At 43.9% G+C, this 21,850-nt stretch overlaps 2 protein-coding genes across 7 annotated transcripts in view; one reads left to right on the top strand and one right to left on the bottom strand.

Annotated features, from left to right (window-relative positions):
• TMEM74B (transmembrane protein 74B) overlaps positions 1-21,850 on the top strand; it is a 64,761-nt gene that overhangs the window by 2,658 nt on the left and 40,253 nt on the right. The window contains exon 2 of the mRNA XM_056547688.1: positions 20,893-20,934. Coding sequence (XP_056403663.1) covers positions 20,893-20,934 — 42 coding nt within the window. The remainder of the gene's footprint in view (positions 1-20,892; positions 20,935-21,850) is intronic.
• The window catches only part of RAD21L1 (RAD21 cohesin complex component like 1), a 122,776-nt gene that overhangs the window by 100,309 nt on the left and 617 nt on the right, over positions 1-21,850 (bottom strand). For 3 of the 6 annotated variants that reach the window (XM_056548892.1, XM_056548896.1, XM_056548897.1), the window contains exon 1: positions 19,202-19,339. The exons of 1 other annotated variant lie outside the window; for it this stretch is intronic. The gene's annotated coding sequence lies outside the window, so the exon portion shown is untranslated. Of the gene's footprint in view, positions 1-1,404; positions 1,543-18,931; positions 19,165-19,201; positions 19,340-21,850 lie in introns of those variants that run through there. 2 more of the 6 variants (XM_056548894.1, XM_056548895.1) reach the window with 2 other exon arrangements.

The raw sequence follows: 21,850 nt of genomic DNA, 5'->3' as shown, positions 1-21,850 counted from the left end.
AGAAAAAATGGGGGAATATACTCACCTTAGTCAGAAGAACTTACCTAATGAAGTCTTCCTGATGAAGCCTTCAGCCAGCTTTAAGTCACCTGCATCATGCCGGGCTTGAAAAGCGAGACGAGCAGGGAAGTAGGGGGACCCGGACCCATGAGGTACAACCCTAGGCACTGACCGTTGGCGAGAGGGGGTTGACAGTACATCCACGATGTCTGTGCCCCCTCAATCACAAATGGGGAAACAGTGAACGCTATGTTCCTGAGTCCCCACCTGAAAACAGGAAAATAAAAGGAAATAAGAAACTAAACGTCCCTATCTGAAAAAATTTAAAAAAAGTTAGACCAAGTCTGGGGAGAACCCCAGACTAGTGTCCATCTCCTGCAGACACTAAGCTTAAACTGATTACCTCAGGCTCTGTAGGCGGGTATATCCTGCTGGGAGGAGCCGACTTTTTGGTTTCCTTAGTGTCAAGTCTCCTAGCAACAACAGCATATACCCCAAGGTCTGTGTTACCCAATGGAGCCGATAGAGAAACTTTCCTTCTGAGCCCTCTAGTGCACCCGCCGAACACTTGACATACACATGAGGTATTTTCTTACTCGAGAGAAGTTGGGTTACACATTTTAGGTAGATTTCTCTCCTTTTACCCCTTGTAAAAATTCAATAACTGGGTCTACAAGAACATGCCAGTGTAAAAAAATGAAGATTTTGAATTTTCTCCTTCAATTTGCTGCTATTCCTGTGAAACACCTAAAGGGTTAACAAACCTTTTGAATGTCATTTTGAATACTTTGAGGGGTGCAGTTTATATAATGGGGTCATTTGTGGGGTATTTCTAATATGAAGGCCCTTCAAATCCACTTTAAAACAGAACTGGTCCCTGAAAAATTTTGATTTTTAAAATTTTGTGAAAAATTGCTGCTATACTTTGAAGCCCTCTGACGTCTTTCAAAAGTAAAAAGTAGACATAATGTATATGTGAATCAATATATAAATTTATTTGGAATATTCATTTTCCTTATAAGCAGAGAGCTTGAAAGTTAAAAAAAATGCAAAATTTTCAATTTTTTCATCAGATTTTGGAATTTTTCACCAAGAAATGATGCAAGTATGAACAAAATTTTACCACTAACATAAAGTAGAATATGTCATGAAAAAACAATCTCGGAATCAGAATGAAAGGTAAAAGCATCCCAGAGTTATTAATGCTTAAAGTGACAGTGGTCAGATGTGCAAAAAATGGCCGTGTCCTACAGTGAAAATTGTCTGGGTCCTTAAGGGGTTAAGAGGCGAGCTCCGGACTGTAGCAGCAGTAAAGTCCAGGATCTGAGAGGCTAAATGAGGCTGAGGGCCAGCAGCAGCGGAGGGTGCCGGTATATTGAGCAGCACACCGGGGCAGGCACTTACCCCCAAGCCACCGGAGTCGTCAGCAGGTGTCTGGGCAGAAACAGGCAGCATCAAGATGTCTGATCGCAGGGGGCCCGCTGCTGGGGACTCCCGGGATTTCGGCTGCAGCACCCCGCTTTCATTACTGCACAGAGCAAGCTCACTCTGTGCGTAATGAAGGGCGATACTGGGGCTGGAGCATGACGACGTCACTGCTCCACCCCTTGTGACATCACAGCCTGCCCCCTTAATGCAAGTCTATGGGAGGGGGCGTGACGGCCGCCACGCCCCCTCCCACAGACTTGTACTGAGGGGGTGGGCCGTGATGTCACGAGGGGGTGGAGCTGTGATGTCACAATGCTCCAGCCCCTATATCGCTCGTCATTACACACAGAGCGAGTTTGCTCTGTTCAGTAATGACAGCAGGGTGCTGCAGCCGAGATCCCAGAGGTCCCCAGCGGCGGGACCCCTGCAATCTGACATCTTATCCCCTATCCTTTGGATAGGGGCTAAGATTTCCAGCCGCAGAGTTCCCCTTTAAGGTGAAAATGTGCTGAGTGTTGGGGAGGAGTGTTGGGAGTAGTTAGGGAATATAATCTGAGTTAATTTAGGAAAATATAGTTTGATGATAGGTACACTTGAAACCTGCAGATTTGAGGCTGTGTTCAGTCATTTAGTTTACACTGAACTCAAATCCTGCACATCAAATATGTGCAGGATACTGTATGTGTGAATAGACCATAAAGACTACCTGTCACCAAACTAAAACTTAATATATTGTTCCTTATGTAATTATAAGACACTTTGCTACTTATTTGCTGAACAACAAAAAACGTGGTCTCAAATGGCTGGAGGTGCTCAACCCCAAATGCGGTTGTGCATTTATACTGGGGGAGCAGATCCTGCCCTTGTAGTCCGTTGCTAAGGGCGATCCCCAGCATAAAAATGCATACAATGGAGGATGCCTGCAGCGGACTACAAGTGCCACAATAGAATCCTACACCAGATAAACGGTGTGGATGTGTAACAATTAGAATACAATACAGGAATATGGGTGCACTACTGTGGTAGATGTATACAATGACATTGGCTATCCCTCAACACTGATGTTAAAATTGAGACATTCGCCAGTGTATCCTTATATGAAGGACACAGGCTCTAGTGTGTCCTTCATATAAGGATACACTGGCGAATGTCTCAATTTTAACATCAGGGTTGAGGGATAGCCAATGTCATTGTATACATCTACCACAGTAGTGCACCCATATTCCTGTATTGTACTTATTTGCTGTTAAAATTCTCAACCTTTATATGTTTTTAATGGGATTGAAAAAAACAGCCACTAAATGGCTCTGTTCTATTTCTTGCGCAAATCAAACAGTTTGTTTGGTCTCCACATGGCCTGGCAGGAGACCAAACTCAGGAAGTGCGTGCGGGGCACGGCGAGGCACAGCTTTCGGACGCTTCAGCGACGTCGCGCCTGCAGGGGAACGCCCACTTTTTCCTGCCAGGAGCTTACACAATGGGGGGAATTTATCCTTGTATATAGAGCTTTTTTTGTCTATTTTTTTTACGCGAAAATTTGCGCAAGAGGTTTTTTGCGTTTTTCTTTTTGCACAAAATCTGATAGAATTCTTCATAGCCATGTCTACGGTTAAAGGGGTACTCCGGTGAAAACCTTTTTTCTTTTAAATCAACTGGTGGCAGAAAGTTAAACATATTTGTAAATTAAATACTACAATGTGGGTTTGGAGAGGCTCTTGTCAATCAAATACCCATACGACCTGGGCTACTCAATTATATCACCTATACCCAAGGTGATGAAATAGTTAAATGTAAATAGAAGGTAAATTGGGGCTCAAAGTCTTGAACAAATGGCCATAGGATATAGTTTGATAAATAAACAACTATTTATTATATATATAAAAAATTAGTGGAGATAGGTGTACCACAGGGCCCTTGTGATGACACCACTCCAACAAGTATATCAATAAAATGGTATAGCAAATAATAAAATATTTAAATATAAAAAAATGTGACCACTATAGGAAGGTAGATAAATTCCTCTAAATGATGCGCTTGTTTTTTTCTTTTTTATCGGCGCAAACTATACAAATAGCAACTCAATGGCTGTAACCAGTAGCAACCATATGTGAGACTGTCAGCCGGCAGTAGTACTTCTTAACAAGTTCCTTCAGTCCTTAATCAACGACAAATATAGAAAGTTTCAACACATACTTTGAGTTCAAGTCTCTAGCGTAGTCAATTTGTAACAAGTTGTACAGATTTATACTGCTGTAGCAAATAAAGTCTATGATGATTGTCAACTATGCAAGAGATACTGGCAGTTATGACAGGTAATTTTGTATCTCACCACTCCCAGGTATGTTCGGTTGCGATCACCTCTGCGATCCCTTCTAAGATGCAGTCCTCGCAGTATATTGTATACGTATCAGTGGCGGCGGATGCCGGGTCGCGGACCTGCAGCGCCTGCAAGTCCGCTGTCTTGACGCCACTTGCAGGCGCTGCAGGTCTGCGACCCGGCATCCGCCGCCACTGATACATATACAATATACTGCGAGGACTGCATCTTAGAAGGGATCGCAGAGGTGATCGCAACCGAACATACCTGGGAGTGGTGAGATACAAAATTACCTGTCATAACTGCCAGTATCTCTTGCATAGTTGACAATCATCATAGACTTTATTTGCTACAGCAGTATAAATCGGTACAACTTGTTACAAATTGACTACGCTAGAGACTTGAACTCAAAGTATGTGTTGAAACTTTCTATATTTATCGTTGATTAAGGACTGAAGGAACTTGTTAAGAAGTACTACTGCCGGCTGACAGTCTCGCATATGGTTGCTACTGGTTACAGCCATTGAGTTGCTATTTGTATAGTTTGCGCCAATCGAAAAAAGAAAAAAACGAGCGCATCATTTAGAGGAATTTATCTACCTTCCTATAGTGGTCACATTTTTTAATATTTAAATATTTTATTATTTGCTATACCATTTTATTGATATACTTGTTGGAGTGGTGTCATCACAAGGGCCCTGTGGTACACCTATCTCCACTAGTTTTTTATATATATATATATATAATAAATAGTTGTTTATTTATCAAACTATATCCTATGGCCATTTGTTCAAGACCTTGAGCCCCAATTTACCTTCTATTTATATTTGTAAATTACTTCTATTAAAAAAATATTAATCCTTCCAGTACTTATTAGCTGCTGAATTCTACAGAGGAAATTCCTTTCTTTTTGGAACACTGATGACATCACGAGCACAGTGCTCTCTGCTGACATCTCTGTCCATTTTAGCAACCATGCATAGCAGATGCATAGCAGATCAGGGGTGTGGAAATTTTATAAAAAAAACTACTTGTCCACGGGACAAAAATGGAGCAAAATCTACTTGTCCCTCATGACGATCCACTTGTCCGGGCCAATTTTCGCTTTTACGCTCTAATTTTTTCCTCCTCGCCCTATAATAGCCATAACTATCTACTATAATGATACCTTTTAATTTTAATTTTTCAATAACCTATTCTCTGAACCCCAAAATTTTTTTTTTTCTATATATTTAGGGAAGTGAAATTGAAATAGTAAAAGATTATTTTGCAGATTTGGTGGTTTTTCTTTTCTGTGCCATTTACATTGTGGTTGAGATAACATGTTAGTTTTATACTTTAGGCCGCCTGATTACAGCGATACCAGATTTGTATCGTTTACGTCATGTTTTACTAATTCTGAACTTTTTCTAATTTTTTTAATTGCCATTTTTAACCCCTGTAGCTTTATTTTTTTTTTCCACATATCAGGCTGTATGAGGGCTAATTTTTTGCACCATAATCTGTTTTTTGTATCGGTACCATTTTGGTATTGATCTGACTTTTTAAATCGATTTTTAACTTTTTTTTTTCTGGGATATTATAAAAATTGCAATTCTGTGGTTTGGTATTTTTTTTACATTTACCGTACGGGATATATAATGTTATATTTTAATAGGTTGTACAATTACGCATGAAGAGATACCAAATATGTTTATTTTTATTATGTTTGCATGTTTTTATATAGGAAAAGGGGGTGATTTGAACTTTTACCATGGAAGGGGTTAATGCAGCGGTCTTCAAACTGTGGCCCTCCAGATGTTGCTAAACTACAACTCCCAGCATGCCCGGACAGCCAACAGCTGTCCTGGCATGCTGGGAATTGTAGTTTTGTAACATCTGGAGGGGCACAGTTTGAAGACCACTGGGTTAATGGGTGTCTTTCAAACTTTTATTCAAACTTTTTTTTTTTTTTTTTTAAACACTTTATTAGACTTATAGGAGGAATCATTAGATTCCTCAGACAGATGAATAGAGTTCTATTGAACTCTATTAATCTGTGTGCTCTGTCATCCATTGATAGAGCCTAGTCCAGCCAGGATCTATCAATGACAGAGCGGGACAGCAGGGAACAGAGGCAAGCCCTCCAGCTACCTCCATAGTGGATCGCCCCCCTGCGATCGTGCTGCGGGGGGGGGGGGGGGGGTTGCGATCCAGTGCGATGCAGTGCTGGTGACCTGGGTTCAAATCCCACTAAGGACAACAATAAATAAAGTGTTATTATTATTATAATAATAATGTCAGCAGAGCACTGTGCTCGTGATGTCATCAGAGAGCAGTCCAAAAAGAAAAGAATTCAGCAGCTAATAAGTACAGGAAGGCTTAAGATTTTTAAATAGAAGTAATTTACAAATATGTTTAACTTTCTGCCACCAGTTGATTTAAAAGAAAAAAGGTTTTCCCCGGAGTACCCCTTTAAGTTTACCACAGTTTACCTCTGAGAATTATATTAACTATTTTGGGACAGTTAGGACTACTACTCCCATCATGGACAGACTGTTATAGTCCAGGGGCTGAGGTGCAGATCACATCGGGTCATTCTCCAGAGACCTGCTGCGATCCGCGGCTACACTGCGCTGCCCACTGGCTTCTGTATACAGCTGTTACATTTCATAATCCCCGCCCGGGAGATGGGAGCTCTGGTGAATAGCTATTCACCAATCAGAGCTCCCGTCGGCCGGGATTGTGAATTATGAGAGCTGTATACAGGAGCCGGCAGAGAGCGCAGTGTAGCCGGCTTTTACAGTTAATAAATGCAGGTCTCTGGAGAATGACCCGATGCGATCTGCACCTCAGCTCCTGGACTATAACTCCCATCATGGGCAGAGTCTGTGCGTTATGGGAGTAGTTGTAGTACCGCAGTGCTGAGGGATGGCACTTGCACATCCCCGGCTGCGGGACTTTTTGGACTACTTCTCCCATCATGGACAGACTCTGTCCATGATGGGAGTTATAGTCCAGGGGAAAAGGTGCAGATCGTAGCAGGTCATTCTCCAGAGACCCACTGCAATACGCATTTATTAAGTTAACAAGCCAGCGGCACAGGTGGCTACACTGCGCTGGTCACCAGTTCCTGTATACATCTCTCATAATTCATAATCGCCATCGCGAGACTGAAGCTCTGATTGGTGAAAAGCTATTCACCAATCAGAGCTCCCGTCGGTTATGAATTATGAGCGGTGTATACAGGAGCCGGTAGTGAAGAATTGCGTGTGCCAGCGCAGTGTAGCCGCATGTGCCGCCGACTTTTACAGTTAATAAATGCGGATCGCAGCGGGTTTCTGGAAAATGACCTGCTGCAATCTGCATCTCAGCCCCTGGACTATAACTCCCATCATGGACAGAGTATGTCCATGATGGGAGTAGTAGTCCTGAAAGTGCCGCAGCCGGGGGATGTGCAAGTGCCATCCCTCAGTGCTGCGGTACGACAACTACTCCCATCGTGGGACAGACTGTCCCACGATGGGAGTAGTAGTCCAAGGGCAGAGGGACAGATTGACCTACACAGTCCGGGCCTGACTGTTATCATTATGCGTTTTGCATAATGGGAACAGAGCCTTTCTGGCAGTGTGTTCCTAAACATGGAGACTCTTCTCATTTCAGATACCTGAATGCGGAGGACTACGTCAGATTCGGTGGACTGCGACGATGACCATCATTTTTTTTATTTCACTAAAATGGTTAACGAGGGCTGGGGGGGGGGTTCAATAAAAATTTGTTTTTCAATGTGTTTTTTATAATTGAATTTTCAAGCTTAGTAGTGGAAGCCGTCTTATAGACGAAATCCATTACTATGCCAGGGCTTAGCGTTAGCCACAAAATCAGCTAACGCTAACCTCTAATTATTACCCAGGTACCCACCGCCACAGGGGTGATGGGAAGAGCCGGTACCAACAGGCCTGGAGCGTCAAAAATGGCGCTCTTGGGCCTAGCTAGTAACAGGCTGGGAAGGGCCAGTAACAATGGTCCTCGCCCACTCTGGTAATGTCAGGCTGTTGCTTCTTGGTTGGTATCTGGCTGATACTGAAAATAGGGGGAACCCTATGCTTTGTTTTTTTTATTATTTAAAAAATAAAAAAACGTGTGTGGTTTCCCCATTTTTTCCATTATCAGCCAGATACCAACCAAGCAGCAACAGCCTGACATCACCAGGGTGGGCAAAAACGATTGTTACTGGCCCTCCCCAGCCTAAATAACGCCAGCCTGTTACCGCCTAGGCCCATTTTTGACGCTCTGGGCCTGTTGGTACCAGCTCTTCCCAGCACCCTTGTGTCGGTGGGTACCGGGGAGCAATAATTGGGGGTTAGCGCTAGCTGATTTTGGGGCTAATGCTAAGCCCTGGCTTAGTAATGGATTATGTCTACAATACTGCTTTCCCTACCAATCCTGGAAAATTCAGTTATAAAAAAACAACACATTGAAAAAAAAGTTATAAAAAAAATAAATAAAAATTACTCCCCCACAGCCCTTGTTAACCCTTTTATTGACATTTAGGAAAACGCTGGTCAACGTCGCAGTCCGCCGAATCTGACGTACGCATTCATGTATCTAAAATGAGAAGAAAACAAAAACAATAAAACTACAACCATTCTGGGATTTCTACACTACACATCAAAAGGTGGTGTGAAATTTTTGATGTAAACTGGACTCTCACCCCTTCAAAAATATAATATAAAGCCGACAATATACGTGGACACACCCACTTTTACAAAACTGACGTGAACAGTGTAAATCGCGGCACAAAGCTCTTTGAAAATGTGGTCGATACTTTTCACGCAAATTTTTTTTTTTTTTTTTAATGGTGCAAAATTCTTTGAGAATCTCCCCCTCTGTGTACTTTATAAAGATTTATGATTTTACTATTGTGCAGAGTTTTGTTCGGCACACACTGCTGCTCCGGCACTTCTAGCTATGCAAGGCTGCATTCACCCCTTTTTACGTTACGGGTGCCGGATCCGGCTGGGGGAGGGGCAAACCGGGCACTCCCGTACCCCAGCCGGACCAGCGCTGAAATCCATTTACCTTAATGAGCCAACCTGAATCAAATGGTGACTCCGGTCGGCTAATTTTTGACCCGTATCCGTTTTTTTGACCGGACCTAAAACCGTAGTATACTATGGTTTTAGGTCCGGTCAGGAAACCACATACGGGTCAAAAATGAGCCGACCGGAGTCACCGTTTGACTCATTAAAGTAAATGGATTTCAGCGCTAATCTGGCTGGGTGAGGGGCAAACTGGGCTCTCCCGTACCCCAGCCGGACAAGCACTGAAATCCATTTACTTTAATGAGCCGACCGGAGTCAAACGGTGACTCCGGTCGGCTCATTTTTGACCCGTATGTGGTTTCCTGACTGGACCTAAAAAGATCCGGCACCTGTAACGTAAAAACGAGGTGTGAATGCAGCCTAAGCAGTGTACAGCGGGAAAATGCCACAGCTCTATGAATTGTGAGGTAGAGAAGGAGTGCACGTTACAGTGAGGGGGGGAGCGTTTCTATATTTGCACAAAATTTATCAAAGGAGTGCACAACTTTAGTAAACCTTGAGCAAGAGTGTAAATTAGACAGGCAGTGTAAAGGGGTAGATATGTGTCTACAATAGACACCTAATGATAAACGCTGACTCCAGTCAGCTCATTTTTGCCCCGTATACAGTTCCCTAACCAGACCTAAAACCGTGGTATACCAATGTTTTTGGTCCAGTCAGAAAACCGTATACGGGGCAAAAATGAGCCGTCCGGAGTCAGGGTTTGACGCCGGTCGGCTCATTGAAATGAATGGGGTTCAGGCCAGATTCGGCTGGGATACGGGAGCTGCCGGTTTTTGTTCCTCCCAACTGGATCTGGCACCCATATACTACAAATGTAGTGTGAACCCACCCTTGAGTTTAGAAAATATGGTTTGATGACCGGTTCTGGCTTTTACAGTGAGATACAGCATATCTTGTGGTGGAAAGTCTTCATTGTTCTGGGAAATATTTTGTGAATTTCCAGGTTGAGTGAGTGCCATTATTATCTTTGTTTCTGCAAGGATTTTTTCTTAAAAAAAAAAAAATAATATTAATCCTTAATTTAGAAGTAAAGAAGTACTGAAGAGGTTGGCAGCCCCAGACACAACATTGCTTTTAATAATCACAGGTTATTGACATGTCAGATCTAGCACTAACACAAATAGGTTATCCAAGGACTAAATATTTAGAAGAATGACTTCACATTCTCTGCAATATTTTAGAAAAAAATATAAAAAAATCAGCTGACATGAAAGGGGGGCTGGTAATGCATGTTGTCAGCAATATTATTGCTAATTTAGGGCACTCTTACAAACTGCGCTAACAGTTGCGGCTGTAACACATCTGTGTTGCAGCAGACACCTAGGAGATACAGGGTAGGCGATAAGTTTCTGATCACGAGGGGTCCGACCACTGGGAACTTCTGCGATCTCCTGAACAGTAGTGAGCCTTCTTATTAAGGAGGGGGATTGACATACTCCCTTTATATAGTTTTCTGGGAGAGATGGAAAAACATAAGCACTGTAATGTATTTTTGACTGTCCAATAGAGATGTAAGGAGTGAGTGTTGAGGCTCACTGTACCCCTTGTATGCCATGTGTTTTTTTTTTGTTTTTTGTTCTGGCAGCATAGGAGCTTCCTAAATGCGACATGCCCCCCAAAAACCAATACAGCAAAATTTGCTTTCCAAAAGCCAAATGTGACTCATTTTCTTCTGAGCATTGTAGTGCGCCCGCAGAGCATTTTATGTCCTAACATGGGGTATTTCCATACTCAGAAGAGATAGGGTTACAAATTTTGTGGGGCATTTTCTCCCATTATCCTTTATAAAAATGGTAAATTTGGGGGGGGGGGGGGGGACTGCTGTTCTAGCACCATAGAGGCTTCCTAAATGTGACATACCCCCCAAAAACCATTTCAGCAAAATTCACTCTCCAAAATCCCACTGTCGCTTCTTCCTTTCTGAGCCCTCTACTGCGCCCGCCAAACACTTGACATACACATGAGGTATTTCCTTACTCAAGAGAAATTGGGTTACAAATTTTGGGGGGCTTTTTCTTTTGAATTTTCTCCTTTACTTTGCTGCTATTCCTGTGAAACACCTAAAGGGTTAACACACTTACTGAATGTCATTTTGAATACTTTGAGGGGTGCAGTTTCTATAATGGGGTCATTTATGGGGTATTTCTAATATGAAGGCCCTTTAAATCCACTTCAAAACTGAACTGGTCCCTGCAAAATTCCGATTTCGAAAATTGTGAAAAATTGGATAATTGCTGCTCAACTTTGAAGCCCTCTGATGTCTTCCAAAAGTAAAAACATGTCAACTTTATGATGCAAACATAACGTAGACATATTGTATATGTGAATCAATATATAATTTATTTGGAATATCTATTTTCCTTACAAGCAGAGAGTTTCAAAGCTAGAAAAATGCTAAATTTTCTATTTTTTCATCAAATTTAGGAATTTTTCACCAAGAAATGATGCAAGTATCTACAAAAATTTACCACTAACAAAGTAGAATATGTCACGAAAAAACTGTCTCGGAATCAGAATGAAAGGTAAAAGCATCCCAGAGTTATTACCTGGCTAAAGTGACAGTGGTCAGATGTGCAAAAAAACGCTCTGGTCCTTAAGGCGAAAATGGCCTGGGTCCTTAAAGGGGTTGTACGCTGCCCTGACTTTCGGAGCTCCGCTCACAGCGTCCGGAAGTTCATTACTCCGAACGGTGTGTGCGGGCTTCCGTGTTCGCGGCCGCCGGGCGTAACGTCACGCCAGACCCCTCGTGACGTCTCGCCCGCCCTCTCTACCAAAGTCTATGGGAAGGGGGCGTGACAGCGGTCGAGCCCCCTTCCCATAGACTTTCGTTGAGGGGGCGGGCGAGACGTCACGAGGGGGCCAGGCGTGACGTCACGCCCGGTGGCCGCGAACACGGAAGCCCGCACACAGCGTTCGGAGTAATGAACTTCCGGACGCTGTGAGCGGAGCTCCGAAAGTCAGGGCAGTGCACAACCCCTTTAACCCCTTAAGGACCCTTGACGTATGCGTACGTCATGACACCTTGGTACTTAAGGACCCCCCCCATGTCGGCGATCGTGGCAAATCGCAAGTGAATTCAAACTTGCGATTTGCGCGATTCCGGGTCATTACAGGTCTATAGTGACCCGGAATATATGGGGGATCGCGGTTGTCTAAGACACCCACGATCCCCCTGAAGGCATAGGAGTGAGGTGGCAGGGGTGCCACCCCTCCTATCCCTACTATTGGTGGTCTAGACGCGACCACCAATAGCAGATCGGGGGTGGGGGGGGGTTAACTTTAGTTTTCCCCGTCCTGCCCACCCACAATAGGCGGGGCAGGATGGGGGAAAACGACTGGGACCGGCGCCGAAGATCCACTTACCGATCCGGGCGGGCGACGGAGGCTGCGGGCGGCGATGACGTGCGGCTGGATCCGACGGAGGCCGGTGAGTTGCCTACCAACATCTGGAGGGTACAGTTTGAGACCATTATACAGTGGTCTCTAACTGTAGCCCTCCAGATGTTGCAAAACTACAACTCCCAGCATGCCCAGACAGCTGTTTGGGCTTGCTGGGAGTTGTAGTTTTGAAACCAGCTGGAGGGCTACAGTTTGAGACCACTATATAGTGGTCCCTAAACTGTAGCCCTCCAGATCTTGCAAAACTACAACTCCTAGCATGCCCAAACAACTGTTTGCTGTCAGGGCATGCTGGTATTTGTAGTTTTGCAACAGCTGGAGGACCACAGTTTGGAGATCACCTTGCAGTGTTCTCTAAAACTGTAGCCCTCTAGATGTTGCAAAACTGCAAATCCCAGCATGTCCAAAAAGCAAACAGCTGTCTCGGCATGCTGGGAGTTGTAGTTGCGTACCTCCAGCTATTGCATAACTACATCTCCCAGCATGCCCTTTGGTGATCAGTACATGCTGGGAGTTGTAGTTTTGCAACAGCTGGAGGCACACTGGTTGGAAAATACTGAGTTAGGTAACAGAACCTAACTGAAGGTTTTCCAACCAGTGTGTCTCCTGCTGTTGCAAAAGTACAACTCCCAGCATGCACGGTCTGTCAGTACATGCTGGGAGTTGTAGTTTTGAAACAGCTGGAGGTTTGCTCCCCCATGTGAACGTACAGGGTACATTCACACGGGCAGGCTTACAGTAAGTTTCCTGCTTCAAGTTTGGGCTGCAGCAAATTTTTCACCGCAGCGCAAACTCCTAGCGGGAAACCCACCGTAACACACCAATAATAACACTACTAATAACACTACACTACACTAACCCATAATAAAGATAAAAACACTACATATACACCCCCTTACACTGTCCCCCCCCCCCCCCCCCCCCCAATTAAAATTAAAAACGTATTGTATGGAAGTGTTTCCAAAACGGAGCCTCCAGCTGTTGCAAAATAACAACTCCCAGCATTTCCGGACAGCCACTGACTGTCCAGGCATGCTGGGAATTTAGCAACAGCTGGAGGCACCCTGTTTGGGAATCACTGGCGTAGAATACCCCTATGTCCACCCCTATGCAATCCCTAATTTAGTCCTCAAATGCGCATGAAGCTCTCTCACTTCAGAGCCCTGTCGTATTTCAAGGAAACAGTTTAGGGCCACATATGGGGTATTTCCGTACTCGGGAGAAATTACACTACAAATTTGGGGGGCTTTTTCTCCTTTTATCCCTTATGAAAAGGAAAAGTTGGGGTCTACACCAGCTTGTTAGTGTAAAAAAAAAAATTTACACTAACATGGTGGTGTTGCCTAGGGATCGACAGATTATCGGTATGGCCGATATTATCGGCCGATAATCACGATTTTTGGCATTATCAGTATCGGCAATTATCTTGCCGATAAGCCGATAATGCTCTGCCCCCCCCCCCCCACCGCGACCGTCCCCCAACCCCCCGACCCGCCCCACACCGCGTCGCACTGCCCCGACCCCATTGCCTCCCCCATCCCTGGTTTTATAATTACCTGTTCCCAGGGCCCACGCTTCTTCTTGCTCCTGCTGCGTCCTGCGTTACGCTGTGCGGGCGGTGGCGGTGATGTGTCTCAGGACTCCCGGACAGGCAGGGGGAGAGAAGCGGGCGGAGGCGGCGGTCTATGGCACTGCAAAAGTCACTGCAGTGCACTGATTTAAAGCGCCCGCTTTAAATCAATGATCTGCAGCGGTGTTGCGGGGGGATAAATAGCCGATAACTTATACCGATATTCCGGTATAAGTTATCGGCTATCGGCCCTAACCTACACCGATTATCGGTATCGGCCCTAAAAAAATGATATCGGTCGATCCCTAGTGTTGCCCCATACTTTTTATTTTCACAAGCGTTAAAAGGAAAAAAAGACCCCCAAAATTTGTAACGCAATTTTTCCTGAGTACAGAAATACCCCATATGTGGGCGTAAAATGCTCTGCGGGCGCACAATAAGGCTCAGGAGTGAGAGCGCACTATGTACATTTGAGGCCTAAATTGGTGATTTGCACAGGGGTGGCCAATTTTACAGCGGTTCTGACATAAATGCAAAAAAAATAAATACCCACATGTGACCCCATTTTGGAAACTACACGCCACACTTAATGTAATAAGGGGTACAGTGAGCATTTACGCCCCACAGGGGTCTAGCAGATATTTGGAACTGTGGTCCGTGAAAATGAAAAAATTTTATTTTCCATTTGCACAGCCCACTATTCCAAAGATCTGTCAAATGCCAGTGGGGTGTAAATACTCACTGCACCCCTTATTAAATTCTGTGAGGGGTGTAGTTTTCAAAATAGGGTCACATGTAGGGGGGTCCACTGTTCTGGCACCACAGGGGGCTTTGTAAACGCACATGGCCCCTGACATCCATTCCAAACAATTTTTTCCCCAAAAGCTCAATGGCACTCCTTCTCTTCTGAGCATTGTAGTTTGCCCGCAAAGCATTTTACGTCCTAACATGGGGTATTTCCATACTCAGAAGAGATGGGGTTACAAATTTTGGGGGTCATTTTGTACTATTATCCCTTGTAAAAAAAAAAAATTAAATTTGAGGAAAAACTAGCATTTTAGTGAAAAAAAAAAAAAATCATTTTCACATCCAACTTTCACGAAAAGTCGTCAAACACCTGTGGGGCTCACTGGACCCCTTGTTACGTGCCTTGAGGGGTGTAGTTTCCAAAATAGTATGCCATGTGGGGTTTTTTTTTTGCTGTTCTGGCACCATAGGGGCTTCCGAAATGTGACATGCCCCCCAAAAACCATTTCAGAAAAACTCACTCCAAAATCCCACTGTCGCACCTTTCCTTTTGAGCCCTCTACTGCGCCCGCCGAACACTTGACATACACATATGAGGTATTTTCTTGCTCGAGAGAAATTGGGTTACACATTTTAGGAAGATTTCTCACCTTTTACCCCTTGTAAAAATTCAATAACTGTCTATAAGAACATGCGAGTATAAAAAAAAATGAAGATTTTGAATTTTCTCCTTCACTTTGCTGCTATTCCTGTGAAACACCTAAAGGGTTAACACACTTACTGAATATCATTTTGAATACTTTGAGGGGTGCAGTTTTTATAATGGGGTCATTTGTGGGGTATTTCTAATAAGAAGGCCCTTTAAATCCACTTCAAAACAGAACTGGTCCCTGAAAAATTTTGATTTTGAAAATTGTGAAAAATTGGAAAATTGCTGCTATACTTTGAAGCCCTCTGATGTCGTCCAAAAGTAAAAACATGTCAACTTTATGATGGAAACAAAGTACACATGTTGTATATGTGAATCAATATATAATTTATTTGGAATATTCATTTTTCTGATAAGCAGAGAGCTTCAAAGTTAAAAAATGCAAAATTTACAATTTTTTCATGAAATTTGGGAATTTTTCACCAAGAAAGGATGCAAGTATCGACAAAATTTTACCACTAACATAAAGTAGAATATGTCACGAAAAATCAGTCTCGGAATCAGAATGAAAAGGTAAAAGCATCCCAGAGTTATTAATGTTTAAAGTGACAGTGGTCAGATGTGCAAAAAATGGCCGGGTCCTAAAGTGAAAATTGGCTGGGTCCTTAACCCCTTAAGGACCAAGGACGTACAGGTACGTCCTTGGTCCTGCTCCCGTGATATAACCATAGGCGTGTGCAGCCTATTGCATTAGGGTGTGCACCCTAAAGCACAAACTCACGCTGCACACATGGGTACACACACACACATATTCTTGCTTGCATACACACATACATAAACAGACCTGCACAATTTGCTCATGATCTATATGAATTGCAGGTCAGGTGCTCTCTGTGAACAATATGTAGTATCAGGCAGGTTTAAAACAATAAATCAGAACAATCTGTATTTGAATCTAAACTATCAGTAGGTAGCCATTTGCCCCTTTAATATGTGACACAGAAGGGTCTTGACTGAGGCTGAACGAATGAGTAAATGAAATAAAAATGCAGCATGAAGGAAGAAGAAATAACCTCTTAGTGTAAATGGCTGAGGAAAAAAAAAATCTGAAAAATATATCTAAAATAAATAAACAATAGCTGTTAAACTAAAACATTAAGGTGACTAACTAGAGAATCCATAGAAAGATGATAGTGCAAGCGTACACTATCATATTAATAATAATTATATAACCAATAATTACACAATGATTTAAAAATAAAAAAAATCACCTCTAGCAGATATTGGCTGCCGTAAGACGTTCTGGGAGAGTGGGATACTGAGAGTAATGCCACTGGTATTGCACAGTAACCACCTCGCCGTGCCTCATCCTTGCATTGCCGTGACTCCGCCTCTGCGTGACGTCATGGAACGCGCCGCGCATGCTACAGGGGAGGTCTGGAGGAGGAGCATGTCCATCCTTTACTGTGCAGGGTTATCGCTCGCAGGAGGAGGAGGATTGGAACGGCAGGGAAACAAATGCAGGGACGTTTGAAGGAATTTTGGGGCCCCAAGCAAAATAGACATGGAGGTACTGCATGGGGGGGGGGGATTAATCTGGGGGTACTACCTGCTTACTGGGGAGGGGGTTAATCTGGGGGTACTACCTACCTGCCTGCCTACTTGGGGGGGGGGGGGTTAATCTGGGGTTAGCCGGGCACAAAAATAGGAGCCGGAGGACGAGCGGCTTTAGTCTCTGCTCTCTTCTCTTCCGCCCCAGGCTCTGGCACTGCTGGCCCGGCCAGCCAACAGGGCGAGCTGCTGAACCGTGATAGGGGCCGGAGGATGGCCCGGCACAACAAGCAACGGCTCTGCTTGGGGCCCCGGACTAGCTCAGGGCCCCAAGCAATTGCTTGGTTTGCCTGTCCTGTAGCGACAGGCCTGAACAAATGCACGGCAAGGAAGTGCAGCACGGAGGTGATAGAGCCTATGGCTATAACGCAGGGTTACACGGTAACCCCGCATCATAAAAGCAAAAGTAAAAGCTGTCGGTTAACTCAGTGGGCTGTTCGGGATAGCCGCGGCGAAATTGCGGCATCCCGAACAGCTTACAGGACAGGGGCCCCTACCTGCCTCCTCGCTGTCCGATCGCCGAATGACTGCTCAGTGCCTGAGATCCAGGCATGAGTAGTCAAGCGGCAGAATCATCGATCACTGGTTTCCTATGAGAAACCAGTGATCAATGATAAAGATCAGTGTGTGCAGTGTTATAGGTCCCTATGGGAGCTATCACACTGCAAAAAAAAAGTGAAAAAAAAGTGAATGAATATCATTTAACCCCTCCCCTATTAAAAGTTTGAATCACCCCCCTTTTCCCATAAAAAAAAAAAAACTAAATAAAAACAAACATATATGGTATCACCGTGTGCAGAAATGCCCCAATTATAAAAATATATCGTTAATTAAACCACTCGGTCAATGGCGTACGCGCAAAAAAATTCCAAAGTCCAAAATAGTGCAATAAGCGATCAATAAGTCCTATCAATGCAAAAATGGTACCGTTAAAAACTTCAGATCACGGCGCAAAAAATGAGCCCTCATACCGCCCCATACACGGAAAAATAAAAAAGTTATAGGGGTCAGAAGATGACAATTTTAAACGTATTAATTTTCCTGCATGTAGTTACCGGTATGATTTTTTCCAGAAGTACGACAAAATCAAACCTATATAAGTAAGGTATCATTTTAATCGTATCGACCTACAGAATAAAGATAAGGTGTCATTTTTACCGAGAAATGTACTGCGTAGAAACGGAAGCCCACAAAACAGCGTTTTTTTTCTATTTTGTCGCACAATGATTTTTTTTTCCGTTTCACCGTAGATTTTTCGGCAAAATGACTGACGTCATTACAAAGTAGAATTGGTGGCGCAAAAAATAAGCAATCACATGGATTTTTAGGTGCAAAATTGAAAGAGTTATGGTTTTTTAAAGGCAAGGAGCAAAAAACGAAAATGCAAAAACGGAAAAACCCCCGGTCCTTAAAGGGGTAGTCCAGGGGTGAAAAACGTATCCCCTATCCTAAGGATAGGGGATAAGTTTGAGATTGCGGGGGGTCCGACCGCTGGGGCCCCCTGCGATCTCTCTGTACGGGGGCCAGGCTCTCCGGCCAGATAGCAGGTGTCGACCTCCGCACGAGGCGGCGGCTGACACGCCCCTTCAATACATCGCTATGGCAGAGCCGGAGATTGCCGAAGGCAGCGCTTCGGCTCTGCCATAGAGTTGTATTGAAGGGGCGTGTCTGCCGCCGCCTCGTGAGGAGGTCGACACGCCCCCTTCCCGCGGGCTGTCGGGGCTCCGTACAGGAGATCGCAGGGGGCCCCAGCGGTCGGACCCCCCGCGATCTCAAACTTATCCCCTATCCTTAGGATAGGGGATAAGTTGCTCACCACTGAGTCACCACTGGACTACTCCTTTAAGGGGTTATATACAAAATAAACAAACAAAACACCCTGACCAATTTTTTTTTTTGTGTCTGACCAGTTTTACATACATCAAAATCAAATATAAAAAGGAAACTGTAAAATGGAGACAAAAACAAGGTGTGAACCCAGCCCATTCACATTACAGGTCTCCAGTGACAAAACGTGATGCGCATTGTAAATGTGACGGTCTGATACAAATAACCCTGGCCCATTCTTAGTTTGCAGGCAGGGAACATTATATATTTGCATAAATTGCTTTATTTGCACGTACTACAAAGCCGAAGCCACCTCAGTTACAATTTGTCTGAAGAATTTGACTACAACTCCCAGCATTCTTTGCACTGCCGCTCCTCAGCAACTGCTGTGTTCGTTATGTAACCTCGCAAAGCAGGCGGCACGTAGTGTTGTCAGTCACAATCTACACACGGGGACACGACACAGCCCGCCATTATTCACAATTAACACGCAGGGACACTACACAGTCCTCCATGCCCGCCCCTACATCACACAACAGCAGAGACAAGCAAACAGCAGAACGTACGCGGATTCCAACGCGTTTGAGAACCGGAAACTGGAAGCTGCGGCCGAAGCGGGAGATTCAAAATGTGAGGCACCGGTCATGTGATCATCTAGCTCGCGTCCCGCCGTTACCTGTCGCTTCACCTGTGACGTCACATTCACCTCAGACTCACGTGGCTGTTCCCCCACATGTATACATACACATATTATACCATATAATGATAATATAAGTACAGGTATTACTTCATAGATACAGGTATTACCTCATAGCTACAGGCATTACCTCATAGTTACATCATAGACACTGATATTACCTTTCAGTCACCTCATAGATAAAGGTATTAGGCTAGGTTTACATATGTCAGTTGAGTCATGCTCAGTTTTTTTACTTAAAGGGGTATTCCGGGCAAAAACATTTTATCCCCTATCCAAAGGATAGGGGATAAGATGTCTAATCGCGGGGGGCCCGCCGCTGGGACCCCCGTGATCTCCCTGAAGCACCCGCATTCTATGCGGGAGCTGCATCTCCAGTTTCGGAAACCTCCGGGACTGGGGACGTGACGTCACACCACGCCCCGCCTCCATTCATGTCTATGGACATGAATGGAGGCGGCTTGGCGTGACGTCACGTCCCCAGTCCCGGAAACCCTGAGGTTTCCTAAACTGGAGACGCAGCTCCCGCATAGAATGTGGGTGCTACAGGGAGATCGCGGGGGTTCCCCTGTCTGTGGCGGTCCAGTAAGTCCAATCATCCGGTGTCTAAACTGAGACGATGGATGATTGTGAATGGGATTGGTTCTGATTTCATTTTCCCTCCGGACACCGCATATTTGTAAGGCTGGGTTCACACCACGTTTTTCAAATACGGTAACCGTATACGGTTTTCCGCAAAAAAACGTATATGACCGTATCCGAAACCGTATGCATAGAGAATGCATTGTAAACCGTATTCCAAATGTTGTGTACGGTTGCATCCGTTTTTCCTCGTATACGGTTCTGCCGATTTTTTAACCGTAGGCAAAAACGCTGTCAACCACGTTTTTGCCTCCGGTTGGAAAACCGTATGCCAACCGTATGCGGTTCTTTTAACATTGTTGTCTATGAGAACTGTAAACAGAATTTCAGAATACGGTTGCACACGGTTTTTCTAATCCGTTTTTGGAGTTGACACATGCGCAGATTGGAATTTCAATAGAACAATAGTAACTTTATTAAATTGCTGGAAAACTAATACCAACAAAATTGCAAAACCGTTGGCAAAAACTGATGCAAACGGATAGAACCGTACACGGAAAAACCGTATACGTTTTAATTTGGAGTCATACGGTTGCATACGTTTTTTGCCATACGTTTTTTTAGCAGAAAACCGTATACGGTAACCGTATTTGAAAAACGTGGTGTGAACCCATGAACCCAGCCTAAAGGGGGCTTACTTTACAGTCACCTCATAAATACAGATATTACCTTACAGTCACCTCATGGATACACTTATTATCTCACAGTCACCTCACAGATATTATCTCACAGTCACCTCATGGATACAGGTATTATCTCACAGTCACCTCATAGATACAGATATTACCTTACAGTCACCTCATAGATACAGATATTATCTCACAGTCACCTCATGGATACAGGTATTACCTCACAGTCACCTCATAGATACAGATATTATATTACAGTCACCTCATGGATACACTTATTATCTCACAGTCACCTCACAGATATTATCTCACAGTCACCTCATGGATACAGGTATTATCTCACAGTCACCTCATAGATACAGATATTACCTCACAGTCACCTCATGGATACAGATATTACCTCACAGTCACCTCATAGATACAGATATCATATTACAGTCACCTCATGGATACAGGTATTATCTCACAGTCACCTCATAGATACAGATGTTACCTTACAGTCACCTCATAGATACAGATATTATCTTACAATCACCTCATAGACACAGATATTATATTACAGTCACCTCATGGATACAGATATTATCTTACAATCACCTCATAGATACAGATATTACCTCACAGTTACACTATAAACCCATGGATTACCTCACAATTACCTCATAGATACAGGTATTATGTCACAGTCACCTCATAGATACAAGTATTACCTCACAGTCATCTCATAGATACAGATATTATCTTACAGCCACCTCATATATACAGATATCACCTCACAGTCGCACTATAAACCCATGGATTACCTCACACTTACCTCATAGATACAGGTATTATGTCACAGTCACCTCATAGATACAGATATTACCTCACAGTCACACTAAAAACCCAAGTATTTCCTCACAGTCACCTAATAGATACTGGTATTACCCCACAGTCATCTTAAAGATACAGGTATTATCTCACAGTCACCTCATAGATACAGGTATAACCTCATAATCAGTTTATAGATACACGTATTATCTCGCAGTCACACTATAAACCCAAGTATTACCTTACAATCACCTCATAGATACAAGTATTATCTCACAGTCACCTCATAGATACAGGTATTACCTCACAGTCACCTCATAGATACAGATATTATCTCACAGTCACCTCATAGATACAGGTATTACCTTACAATCACCTTATAGATACAGGTATTACCTTACAATCACCTCATAGATTGTGAGGTAATACCTGCATCT

This window comes from Hyla sarda, chromosome 12 (genome assembly GCF_029499605.1).
Source record: "Hyla sarda isolate aHylSar1 chromosome 12, aHylSar1.hap1, whole genome shotgun sequence".
NCBI lineage: Eukaryota > Metazoa > Chordata > Amphibia > Anura > Hylidae > Hyla > Hyla sarda.
This window is presented reverse-complemented; position numbering and strand designations above follow the sequence as displayed.